The sequence below is a fragment of the Rhineura floridana genome, chromosome 10 (assembly GCF_030035675.1).
Source record: "Rhineura floridana isolate rRhiFlo1 chromosome 10, rRhiFlo1.hap2, whole genome shotgun sequence".
NCBI classification, from domain to species: domain Eukaryota; kingdom Metazoa; phylum Chordata; class Lepidosauria; order Squamata; family Rhineuridae; genus Rhineura; species Rhineura floridana.
The window spans coordinates 77,678,388-77,691,117 of NC_084489.1; the positions used below are offsets into that span (position 1 = coordinate 77,678,388).

Below are 12,730 nucleotides of genomic sequence, written 5' to 3' on the forward strand. Positions count from 1 at the left end.
TGGGCTGTGTCCTATTCCTCAGGTGCTGGCTCCAGAGGAGCTAGGAACCTCCTCCTGCTGCCCCTGCATGTGGTGAGGTATTGGAGGGGGCTCCTTCCCATGGAGAGTGTGAGGAGGGGTCCTCTGAGTCAAGTCAGCCAAGTGCAGGTGTTCTTGCAACACTGTAATGAGAAAAAAACCAAGGTGGAATTCTCCCTTCCCCCTGCACTTTTATGTTGGAAGTGGAGCAAGAGCAACTCCTGTTTTGTTCTTTTGTTTGTGCTCCAGAAAGGAGATAGAGCTAGGGTCCTCCAGATGGATAGGCTTGTTTACCTTTACCTATGATGCTCTGACTGACTTCCTTCCGTCGCAGACTGATATGCTTAGGGAAGCTTATCTGCCCCTCCACCTTCCACCATTTCCTTTCTTCTCTTCTTCGACTGTCCGAGAGAGAGGAGACACCTTTGTCTTTGCTTTCTCTCCTGAGCCATGAGGGCAACTCCCACGTCTGGGCCTTGCGCCTCCAACTTAGTTAGTTAGTTAGAACTAGGTATGCCTTTCCTATCTGCTATGTATATCTATAAATAAAGTAGCTTTTCTTATTTTACTAAGTCTCAAGTCTCAGTGATCCTGGTGCAGGGTAAAAGCCTGCTTTCTTAGGTAAACACGTGCACACGCTGGCACACTCGCATTTCAACATCTGCTGTTACTCTGCTGCTGTGGTGCTGCTTTAAATGAAATTAAGCAACACAAACACACACAGCCAACATTTTAAAGATACAGAAGACCTCTTAGAGGCTGGGCATGGCAGCCAAGAGGTCTTCTGTATCTTTGAAAGTTGTGCAGGGGGAAGGGAGAATTCCACCTTGTGGTTTTTCCCATTACAGCGTTGCAAGAACATCTGCACTTGGCTGACTTTCTCTTCTCCTAAAGATACAGGATCAGGATCAGGCCATGAACCTGGCAACCCTAGGTGTGGGGCAGGTAAGGGCAGGCCTTGGCAGAAAAGGACTTTGCAGGCCAACATCCCCCCCTCCCTATATAAAAGTATGGGTGTGAGGAGAGATTGATGTAGGGAGTTACATAGGGAAATTGACATTGCTCATTACAAATGATGTCACACATTGCCTCCTACTGGAGTCCATGGTGCTCACAGAACTATGCTCCACACAACCTTAACAACTGCAACTGAAAGGCTAGCTGAGAAGGGAAATCAGGTTATCCCAGCAATAAAATATTGCTGTTTCATGTGCTGGGAAAATACAGTCTCTCCACCCTTGAAGTGCTTCAAGAAAGAAGTCTGAATCCCCTGTGACAACTGAGCATTTATTGTGATACAAACAGATCATGTGGAAAGGCCAAGAGTTTCTTTAAGGAGACCCGCCCCCGAACAATGCAGGGTAGGGGTAAGCTTTCAAAGAGGTCTTCCTCTGCCCTCCTCATCCATGCGCATCGCTCACTGCTGCTTGGAGAACAGGTTCCGGAAGGCATTGTTGTAGTTCTTGTTGAAGGACGTATAGATCAGAGGGTTGAAAAAGGAATTGGAGTAGCCGAGCCAAAGGAAAATGCTTTTCCAGATGGGTGGTATGTCACAGGAGCAGAGAGGGTTGATAAGTTCAGTGATAAAAAAGGGAATCCAGCACAGCACAAAGACTCCAATGAGGATGCCCACCATTAGGGCAGCTCTCTTCTCTTTCTGTTCCCTCCATGTGTCGCCATCCGTCTGGAAGGTTACAGTGGCGTGGCGGACCGTGAACACCATCTGTGGCTGCTGGGAGGCTTCCTTCACCTGCCAAAGACAAATATCATCTTCAGATGTGTGTGCATTGCTGGTCTGTCTGCTGCTTCTGCCGGGTGCCAAACATGAAATCCTGTATGTTGCATATTAATTACAAGATGCCGCACAGCAGAGATTTGCCTGCATGAAGCCTCGTGGTGGGGTGATCGTTTTAAGCAGGCACAGGCTCGCAATTGAGTATCCCTTGTGCACACTCTCAAATCTTTGTCAGCAAAATCTAGGTGGACACAACCTAATGTATGTCAGCTAGGTGTGTGGAACCTTTGGCTCTACAGATGTTGTTGAATTACCACTCCCATCAGCCTTAGCAAGCATGGCCAATGGCCAGGGATGATGGGGGTTGTAGTTCAGCATAATCTGGACAGCCAAAGGTTCCCTACACTTATGCTTGTGTTCCTGGAGCACCCACTACCACCTCCCCCTTATAAAAATAACCCCTGTACCTTATAGAAGGAGAGGGGGCTGATAATGGTGGAGGGGGTGGCAAACACTTCCAGAGATGTGCAGAGTACCATCTTTTCATGATTGGGGGGGGGGAGGAGAAGCAGCTGAGCACTCAAAAAAACTCAAGCACTTTGGGAGTGAGTACCAGGAGGGCAAACCACCACACCCCTAGCAGTTGTCCATCTATGACTACCTCTAGTTCACATCAAATAAGGAGAAGCTGCAGACTGAGAGGTACTGCTGCAGGGGTGAAACTGTGCTGGGACCATCAAAGGGCAAGCTTTTCCACCTGCTTTACCCCCTCACCCCTGCTCTTAGTGACATTTTTCTGGGGACTGTCCTTTACCAGGAAGATGAATGCTTTTGGTTAGCTGTTGTTGCTTTTTAGAAATGCTAGGATTTTGTTAGCTTGATTTTTTGTAAATTGTATTGTTTTTATTTGTATTTTGTATTTGTGTTTTTCTATTTGTGTGTAAGCTGCCTTGGGGGCCTTTTTGGTCAAAAGGCGGCCTAGAAATAAACCGTAGCATAACATAACATAACATCACAACCCAGAAGCCAACCAGCATGGAATATGGTGACATTTTGCATCAATCCCTGCTGCTGCCAGGAAGAGCCAATTGCTGCAAACAGCCCAGATGCCCAAATGAGAAGTCCAACGCCCTGTTGACAATATCATCTGGTCCATAGTCCATAGGGAGCTGCTATCTACCAAGTCAAACCATTGGTCTATCTAGCTTAGGATTGTCAACACTGACTGAGAGAAGCTCTCCAAGGGTCAGTCTTGCCCAGCCCTACCAGGAGATGCTAGAAACTGAACCTCAGACTTTCTCATGCAAAGCATGTGCTGTACAAATGAGCTACAGCTCCCCTGCCCTGGTTGACTGGTACCCACTGAAAAGAGGTCCGCCTGCCCATCTGCCCCTCTCATTTGATGGACTCTGAAGTTACATTGCTGGTAGATTGTGGGTTTTTTTCACCTATAAGACATTTCCAACTTTTTTTTAATGCCTCCTTTTGTATTTATCATAACAACACAGTATATTAGGACTGCAACAACGTTATGCTTTTACACATTGTTACACATCTCAGTGCATTACATAACAAGTTGTGTTTATGGCAAGAGGTGGTGTGATTCACAGTTCTCTTGCCCTGTGCATATCTTATGTGGCTTGGTTTTGTTTTCAGCTGGAGTGACCACTTTGTACCGGATTGTTGTTGGGAATCACTTTTTGTTTTGCAAGTGTCAAACATAAGAGCATGCCTGCCAGTTAACACCGCCATCCTTGGCCTACCTCTCAGCCACAGGAGGCTTTTGACTAAGTTTCCTGCTGTGACTCCACTTTATTTCCCTCCTTTTGGCCTGCTGCTCAGCCTCATTTCTTGGCTGAAGGTTCCTGTTGCCTGCACCACAGGGCTGTAGGTTGAAAGAGGGGATGGTAGGGTGATTTTGCTCAGCCGCTGCGACCCGGAATCTTCCTGAGGGTGGAAACCAGGTGATTGATGCCAAGGCTTTTTATAAATCTCCCACATTTGCAGTGCCCCCTCAGTTTGGACAATTTCAAGTCTAGCTCGTTTGCCTGCCTGCTACTTGCCAGAACTCGAAGCTGAGGGTCTGACAGGGTGTCAGGATATGGGGCCTTCACCTCCCTCCTCCCATGCACCTTTCTATCTATCAATATCACATTTCACTGATTTAAATAGGGGCACCCCTGTGTACTTCTAACACTCTGCTCAGATGCAAAGCATCACATAATTACCCCCTCCAATCCCACTGTTACAAGTGCCCTTCCTGCTGTATGTAGGTTTGCCAACTTTGGGGCCAGCTCTTCCTGCTGTGCATGATCTGCACATGGTCACTTACTGTGTGTGTGTGTACTGCCTTCAAGTCGATTCCGACTTATGGCGACCCTATGAATAGGGTTTTCATGAGGCTGAGAGGCAGTGACTGGCCCAAGGTCACCCAGTGAGCTTCATGGCTATGTGGGGATTCGAACTCTGGTCTCCCAGGTCGTAGTCCAATACCTTAACCACTACACCACACTGGCTCTCGATCACTTGCTAACTGCTGCAGAATGGGGGGGGGGTGAGAAGGAGAAGAGAGTGGCACTTAAGTGGACTGAGAGTCCGGATAGCCTGCAAAAAACAAGTGAGAACTGTATGATTATTATGGTTACAAAAAAATAACCTGGAAAGGTCCTGTCTCTGTTAAAATGACCTCTCTTCCGCATCATTCAGATCATGTCTCCTCTCTCTACCGCTGCACTTTCATGTTCCACATCAAATTCAAGCTTCTAGTCCTTACCCTGAAGGTGCACCTCCTTCAGGATGGTATTATCCTCTTTCATATCTCCTTAGGTCTGTTCAGCATTTCCTGACCATATTATCCCAACTGTGATCATTCTTCTATATTCTCCTGTTTCACACACTGAGAGCTCTGCCATCTGCTAGGCCTGGGACATCACTACATCTCTGTCCTTCCTCCCTTGCAGACCTTTCCTCGACATCCATTCATTCGGCAAAGCCTTTCCTGCTCCACCGTTTGCAGCTTCCCCGGTCCTGTTTCCCTTATCGCCTTAACTCCTCCATCATCAAGCCTGGGGTCTGTGATTATTTTTGCTTGTCTGTTTTTGTTTTGTTTTATCCTCTGGGCAGAGAGAATGTCAAGCCTTTGTGTTGTACAATGCCTAGCACAAGAGAGATGCTAATTAAATGTTAAATAGTAGCTGCATTTATAATACGTTCCTGGCTTGTCTGGGCTGAAGCTGTGAGATTAAAAAGCAGGATGTGCTGAATGCCAAAGGGTGGAGCATAGCAGCTGCCTGGGTGAGGAAGATCACTTCCCACGTGTTGTGTATTGTCAAGCTGCCCAGTGTAGATGTTGGGTGTTAAGATGGTTCACACAAACTTGGAAGGCTGAGGGATCTTAAGGCTGGGATCTTAATAAAGACAAGTTTTAATGGGGACCTCTGTACAGGAACAAATGGTTAACCAGGGACTTATGGAGGCTATGCAGAAACACTGAAAGGGGACCTACATCAACAGGGTGGGTTTAAAGGGATATTTAGGCACCAGAATAAAAGTTTAAGTTCTGCAGAGCTGAGTTAACAGCTGAGGCTCCCAGTCTTTTGCCAGCGGGTTAGCAAAGCCAGGAATGCAGAGTAAATGAGGGTCAAACTAGACATTAGACCAAGGATGTGGAACCTTTGGCTCTCCAGATGCTGTTGGACCAGGTGAAGAAACCCTGTTTGTTTAAACTGTGTTGTGATGGACATTGTGTAAAGTATGCCGGCATCTGTATTGTAATTGTCATTGTGGAGGGTTTGATGTTTGGTTGGTCAGGTCAAAGTTGGTTTAACTGTCACTGGGGGGCTTTAACTGACAGATTAGGAGGGGTAAGCGTGCAGAAAAAAGATAGAAGGTATGCACGTGCTGGTTGATGGCGGCAGGTTTAGAATTCTTAATCAGACAATGCGATTAGCTGGGGCTAGACTGGCCGGGCAGCAGAAGAAGTGAATATATGTCTGGGTGCTAATCAGTCCATGTTGGTTGGTGTTGCTGGTGGACAGCGAGAAGAAGACGACAGTAGAGGAAGAGGACTGAGGGAGAAGAAAGAACACCTGAGCGGAAGGCAGGGTGGCTTGGTGGCCAGAGGCTTGCCTGTTGTTATGTGCCTTCAAGTTGATCATGACTTATGGCAACCCTATGAATCAGCGACCTCCAACAGCATCTGTCGTGAACCACACTGTTCAGATCTTGTAAGCTCAGGGCTGTGGCTTCCTTTATGGAATCAATCCATCAAAGACTTGCTGGGGTAACCAAATAACTTGCCCAAGGCTGAAGAGACGAGGGGGAAACCTGTCTGCAGCGCTGTTGGAGAGGAAGCAATGTGAGGCAGTTTGGAATGCTAGGCTCTGGTGTCTGGTAGGAAAACAGGAGGAAGACTACAGGACAGGACAGCAAAAAGGGACCTGCACTTCACTAGGGGTACAGTCACACTCACTGTTCTGTCAGTTCCAGTGCATCTCCAGATTTCTTTTCTGAAAACGGAGGCACATGATGCTAGTCAAACCCTGCCCCCTTTCACTGTAAAACTTGGTGGGATCAGCTTGAGTGTGTTATTTTTTAAAAAAATCTCTTCAAAGAGATTTTGCAACTGATTGGCAGATCGACTCATTCCTCCTTCAGGTGTAGCCAATGGAAACTCTTTGCTGTAGGTGACTAGTGTGCTCACAGCATAGGTCAGTAGGGTTTGAAACAGAGGCTTAACCCAAAGTCCTCAAGAATTATATTACCTGTGCAGTGAGCCGCTGAACAGTCAATGGTAGTTTTAAGCAGTCTCTGCATGAAAGTGTAAGAAGAGCTCTGCTGAATCAGACCCATGTTTCTCCAGTCCGGCATCTTGCATCCCACAGTGGCCAACCGGAAATCCAGAAGCAAGGACTGAAGACAACAGCCTTCTACCTGCTGTGGTTCCCCAGAAACTGGCATTCAGTGGCATACAGTGTCTGAGCACTGAGATTCCATATAGCCAGGGTGTAGTTGTCTGGTGTCTCAGGGAGTCTAAGACATGTTACTTTTTGGGGGCAGGATACCAATGTCTCCAGTATCATACAATCCAATCAGCATGAAAGGGGAATGTACTGGCCACTGTGAAGAGTCTTCTAACATGCTTCCTTGTCCTTTCCCACTGATTAGAGCCAATCAAAGTGAATGGAGGTGAGTCAGTCACTGAGAAGACTCCTCTCAGTAGCTAACACTTCACTTTCAAGCTTATTGGCTCTTAGGGATGCTTGTTATGGGAGAAGGCATTAACAAGGATCTCATTCTCAACCCAGCAACAAAAAAAATGGGAAGGGTGATTATGGCTGGGCTCTCATGAAGGGAACTTGTATTTCTGAATTTGTGACCACACTACTACATATAGCTAGTGATGTGGGTTTTCTAGAACATTTTGAACTGAAAATTCTTCAATTAGGGTGATTTGCATAGGGTGAATAGGAAAATGTCCAGTTTGCATTAGAACATTTTCTGATGCCCTAGAGAGTGATCTAATTTAGAACGATTATTTTACTTGCATTTAGAAACAAAGCTTTTGTCTCAATACACCATAAGTATTTAACCTGAAATATTTGAGGAGGGAAATTAAGGCAAACATAATGTGGTTTAAATGCTATATTATGTAGAAATGTTTATTGGAATACTTGTAAAAATGTAAAGACAATAGCAATGGGATAATTGCCTGAAAAAATATTAATTACAACTTTGAAACTGTGATTGTTTTTGAATATGTTTTCCTTTTAATTGTATTGTTTTATTACTGATGTATTTGCTGCCCTGGGCTCCTTTGGGAGGGAAGGGGGATACAAATTTAATTTAAAAATAAAATAATAAAAATAATCTCACAGCAACATGGGGGAGGGTCTTTTCCATGGCAGCTCCCAGCCTGTAGAAAGAGCTCCCCACCAAATAAGGTGAGCACGTCCTGAGATGAGCTTCTGCTGGCTGTTAAAAAAAAATAATCTCGTCAAGTGTTCTCTGGCCTCCGCCACCAGCTGAACGATTCCTGGTTATTGTAATTGCAATATGTTGCTCTTATGGGATTTTTCTTTATTGAATTGTTATTTCGTATTCTTTTGTTTTGTACATCACATCACAATATCACCTCGGGAATTATTTTAATGAGAGGCACTTTATGTTGTATGGTGAAGATGTACCTCTTTACCCTGGCCTTTAACACTTGAGAGGTATATCTTTAGGACCCACCCGATTCTTATGATTGTAATTTGTTTTATACTGTTTTTAATGTTGTGTTTTAAATTGTTGTGACCTGGCCTGGAACCTCAGGCTGAACGGTGGGCCATCAATTAAAATAAGGATAATGATAATAATTAATAATTAATATTTTAAATTAAGGTAAGTGTACTTCATTCCCTGTTCTTCACTCCCATCTTCCAGACACCCAAAGACTTCTCTCTTGCTCTCTCTCTCTCTCTCTCTCTCTCTCACACACACACACACACACACACACACGCAGAGCTGCATGCCCCAGCTGTCTTGGTTAATAACTACAGATATATTCCCATACGGTTGCTTATGTAGCTGACCCTCAAAAGATCCCACGGCAGCAGATTCATGTTTGTTTGCTAAACTAGCAAGAGATCCTCCAAGACAGTATGAGATGGTGCAGAGACAGAAAATACACACACACACACGGCCATTCTAGTAAAACACATAACATATAACACATGCGTTTTACAATCATGCACAGTTTGGAATAAAGGGCTAGGAATATTTACACATTCACACAATACAAGAGCATCCATTGACAGGATGAAAGCAAACAAAGTGCCAGGGAAGTGTCAGGCAGGATGGAAGTTGAGCTTACCTTCTCCCTGAAGGTCTTGGCCTTTTCCCGGGGTTTTCCCACCCTGTCTGGCTCTGCTTCTTGCCAGGCACCCTGACCCCTGACAGCCACAGATTTCTCTGGGTCATCCAACGAGACCCGTAGCAATCCATGGCTGTCTGGACCTGACCTCCAAATAGGTCTGATTTGGCTCGGGAATCAGGAATCAGCCAAATCTGTTGTATAGCCCTACTGACTAAACCAAACAGCAAGCTTGTGAGTGGATACTATGTCCTAAACAAATAGAATCAATGACTCCCTAGGATGCTAATGCTTATTTTCTGACTTACAATTTCATCTTATTTTGCACTGGTGACCTTTTGGTCCCCAAACACACGGGAACAGCCATGTGTCACAAACATTTACCTGCGTATAAAGAAAAGCCTTTGGTGAGCACATCCTAGGGTACATTTGGAATTGCAGCAATTCATCCACGTGCAAATACAAAGTACTTGAATTGTGCAGGTTTTCCTAGGTGTGATCTCAGATTTCATCACATTTTTCTAATTAGGGAATTAATCTGATAAACAGCAAACTCATTCTCCAAGTATGGATCCTTATGAAACCAAAACCACACCATCCACTCAAAAGAAGGGAGGTAACAGCAGGTGTGGGGAAATGCCAGTGTTTGCAGAAGTACAAAACAAAATCCCCAGAGGAAACAACAAAGTGGGAGGGAGCAAAAAGCAGCTCAATGAAAACTGAGCGTGCTCAGTGGGCACGGAATGTTGAATGAAGTGGAGAAGAAAACCAGGGAGGAGGGTAATGGAATGGAGTATCTTGGAAAAGGACATGGCTTGTTAGCTGGCTTGAATCCTGAACAAAGCAGTAACATTTGTTGCAGGTACCACTGATCCAGGTAAAAAGAAAAGAACTAAAGTCCCCATTGATTTCAGGCAGAGGGTTAAGCATATGCTTAAGTCTCTCCCACTAAAATCAATATGTCTTAATACTTAGCACTTTCAAGACATGATCTTTACAACCCTGTAAAGTAAACCAGGATTAATATCCCCATAATAGCAGGTGGGGTGGCGATGAGGACAAAGGAGGAGAGAACAATGACTACCTAGGCTACCAAGAGATTTCACAGTTGGGATGAAATATGAACCAAGGGCTTGTGAGCTCGCACACTTAGCCAGCATGCTACAATAGCCTTTGCATAAGACAAACAAGTCCCAGTGGCACACAACATCAGCATCTCACTGTTAGCCACTATGCTGAGGGCTAAAAGTGGCTGGCTGTAGCCAACGTTGGTCTGAGATGTTTTGGTGCCCAACACAGAGGAGCAAATGGAGCCTCTCCCTAAGTCAAGGTGCATCGTAAATAAGGCCAGCAGAAAATTCCACAAGCACCTCTCTCCCTACCTCCAGTACTAAAAACCCAATAACAACACATTATTATTGGCCACTTCACTCTTCCTAATGGTAGGGCCGACCCCATTTGCAACATGCTTGAGGGTGCTGCCCTATTCCAGAGAGCAGGCAGCCACACCTGATGAAAACTAACCTCCAGGGCTTTAGGTGTTACTGGAGTGATGGAGTTGCTCTTCCGGGATCCAATGCGGAACTTGGCTGCCTTGTAGATTTTCCAGTAGACAAAAAGCACCACACAGAGAGGGAGGTAAAAAGCCCCAAAGGTAGAGAAGATGGTGTAAGAAGGCTCCTGGCTAACTTGGCATTCCTCCTTGCCCTCTGAGTAGGTCTCTCCCCAGCCAAAGATCACTGGAGCCAGGGAGATGATGGCTGAGAGAACCCAAGTCAGGGCAATCATAATGTTGGAGATGCGCCGACGGGTCCTCAGTGTATACTCCAGGTGCCGGGTGATGGACCAGTAGCGGTCCAGAGCAATGGCGGTGACATTCCAGATACTGGCCGTGCAGCACAACACGTCGCAGGAGATCCACACCTGGCAGAGCAGCCGCCCCAGCCGCCAGCGCCGCCCAGACAACTCGTGGACCAGACTGAGAGGCATCACCAGGGCAGCTACCATCACATCTGAGATGGCCATGGAGGCCACTAGGTTGTGGGGGACCCTGTGGAAGGTGCGGACACGCAAGATGGTTGCCAGGACCAGTACATTCCAAAGGAAGGTGGCAACCACCAACATAGCCAACAAAGTCAAGACAAGGACGCTAAAGATAGACAAGGACCCACTGATGCCTGAATGGTCCACAAGAGAGGCAGAGCCTGTCCAGTTGGACTCTGCCGAAGTGGTAACAGAGAAGCAGGTGAAGTTGGGGCACCAATCCATTGTGTGGGGACAAGCAGAGGAACGTTTCAGAAGGTGAGGCTGGTTGAGATGCTTCTTCTGATTTTAAAAGGTGTCCCTTTTTATCCCTAAAATAATATCATAGCTCTGAAAAGACCATAGTGCATTGGTCTTTTTTGACAGGAGGCAGAGCTCTTTATTCACCCCGCAGCTGATCAATTGTGTTTTAAACTAACCTTGGGCTCTTGTGACTTTGCATGGTTTGTCACCTGAGCTGGGAACTGTTTATAACGTCTTTGTTGCAAGGAAAGGCAGGGTTTTGTTTTTGATGCTGTCCTTTATTGCTTATTGTTGATTTTAATTAGCATTTGTTGTATCTTTAATATTGTCTGGTTTGTAAACCACTCAGGGAATATTTTTTGATGGGTGGTTATATACCTTTAATGAATGAATAATAATACTCCTGCAGACTCCAGAGCTCTGTCACAGTCCTGGTTTGCGAAGCATCAAGCGAAATCCACCTCTGAATCGGCTGCATCTGTAAATTGAACAAAAAGAACTGCATTAACAAGGATGCACATTCCATTTGAGGATGTCTCTTCTCTTGTTTTTCTGCAGCGTGTTTCCAATGTCAGGAAGTTAACACATTGGTTACAGAAAGTTTAGCACAAAAGAGAAAGTGGGAGATCTGCCTTTGCTGTGATGGAAGCAGAAGAAAAATCCCTTGCAAGTACCAGCAGTCCTGGCTTTGTAGCCCCCACTTCCTCCACCTCCTCTTTGGACCAACCTTCGATTTAGTATTATCCACTCTATCCTTGGGCAGGTCCTGTCTTTACAGAAACAGACGTGAAGTCCTATTACACAATACAGAAAAATCCGCCTGAGCATGTGCAAAGTGCCTTTGCCACCTTCACCAGTGAGCAACCAACACCTGCCTAGGCATACTTAGAATTAAAGAGCCAGCCTCCATTTCAGGATAGACAAGAAGACTCCCCACCCAGGCCTGAGACCCATCAATTTACTTTAGAAACTAAACACAGATGCCACCTCTCTTGATGTCATTCTGTGAATACTTTTTTTTTAAAGAAAAAAACACTCTGAAACATTAAAAGGTCAGAGCCTATGGTAGCTGCAGCTATCGCAATTTATGTCAGACTAACTATACTGTCTCTCTTTCACCAGTGAGCATTTGTAATGCAATTGAGCATCCTTGCCAATGCAAATGTTATCTGTATTTTGCCTTACAAAGGGATTGAGGCAAGCACTGTTTCCCCTCAGGTGTGAAAATGTCCTCTTAGGAATCTCTTTGGTGTCATGTACAAAAGCAGCCTAAAGAATATGTTGGCTGCTACTTTCTCCAGATCTCTACAGCATTTGGAAAGTGTTGCTGGAATGGCTGAAGTCTAGGGAGGAGACAAAAAGTTTCTCCAGGGAATATTACAAATGCAGGGTGCTTCCAGGTGTGTGTTTATTATGGGAGCTTGTGTTCCCCATGCATGCAAGTTTTTTGCAGTGCCCATATGATGTCCTTATCATCAAATTTAATCTGGATTAATTTAATCTGGATTTACCGTTCCCAGTGAAAATCCAGTAAATTAAAAGAAACTGTTACCAACACTGATCTGAACAGCTTGTTTACATATTAAATCCATCTCTGGAAGCCCCACATTCCTACAAAATGACCTGGGCTGTGGTAGGATCCTAGGAGGGAGATGTGATTAGGCAACCATGCCATGAGATGTTGATGGGGTGGCATCATGCAAGATTCCCTGGTATGAAATGAAGGAGATTGTACACATAGAGAAATACAAGCACACATTCTAACCTAACTGTCAACCTCCTCAGAGCTCTGCAAACTGAGCCAACTTACTCACCAAGCGTGCTGTAGCACCTTG

General features: G+C 45.3%; 1 protein-coding gene across 1 annotated transcript; it reads right to left on the reverse strand.

Moving 5' to 3' along the window:
* Positions 1–1,435: 1,435 nt before the first annotated feature.
* HTR5A (5-hydroxytryptamine receptor 5A) lies at positions 1,436–10,877 on the reverse strand. Its single transcript, XM_061587138.1, has 2 exons — positions 10,134–10,877; positions 1,436–1,768 (listed from the first exon to the last, which is right to left on the reverse strand). Exons 1-2 carry the CDS (start codon positions 10,875–10,877, stop codon positions 1,436–1,438), a joined length of 1,077 nt encoding a protein of 358 aa, XP_061443122.1.
* Positions 10,878–12,730: the final 1,853 nt, after the last annotated feature.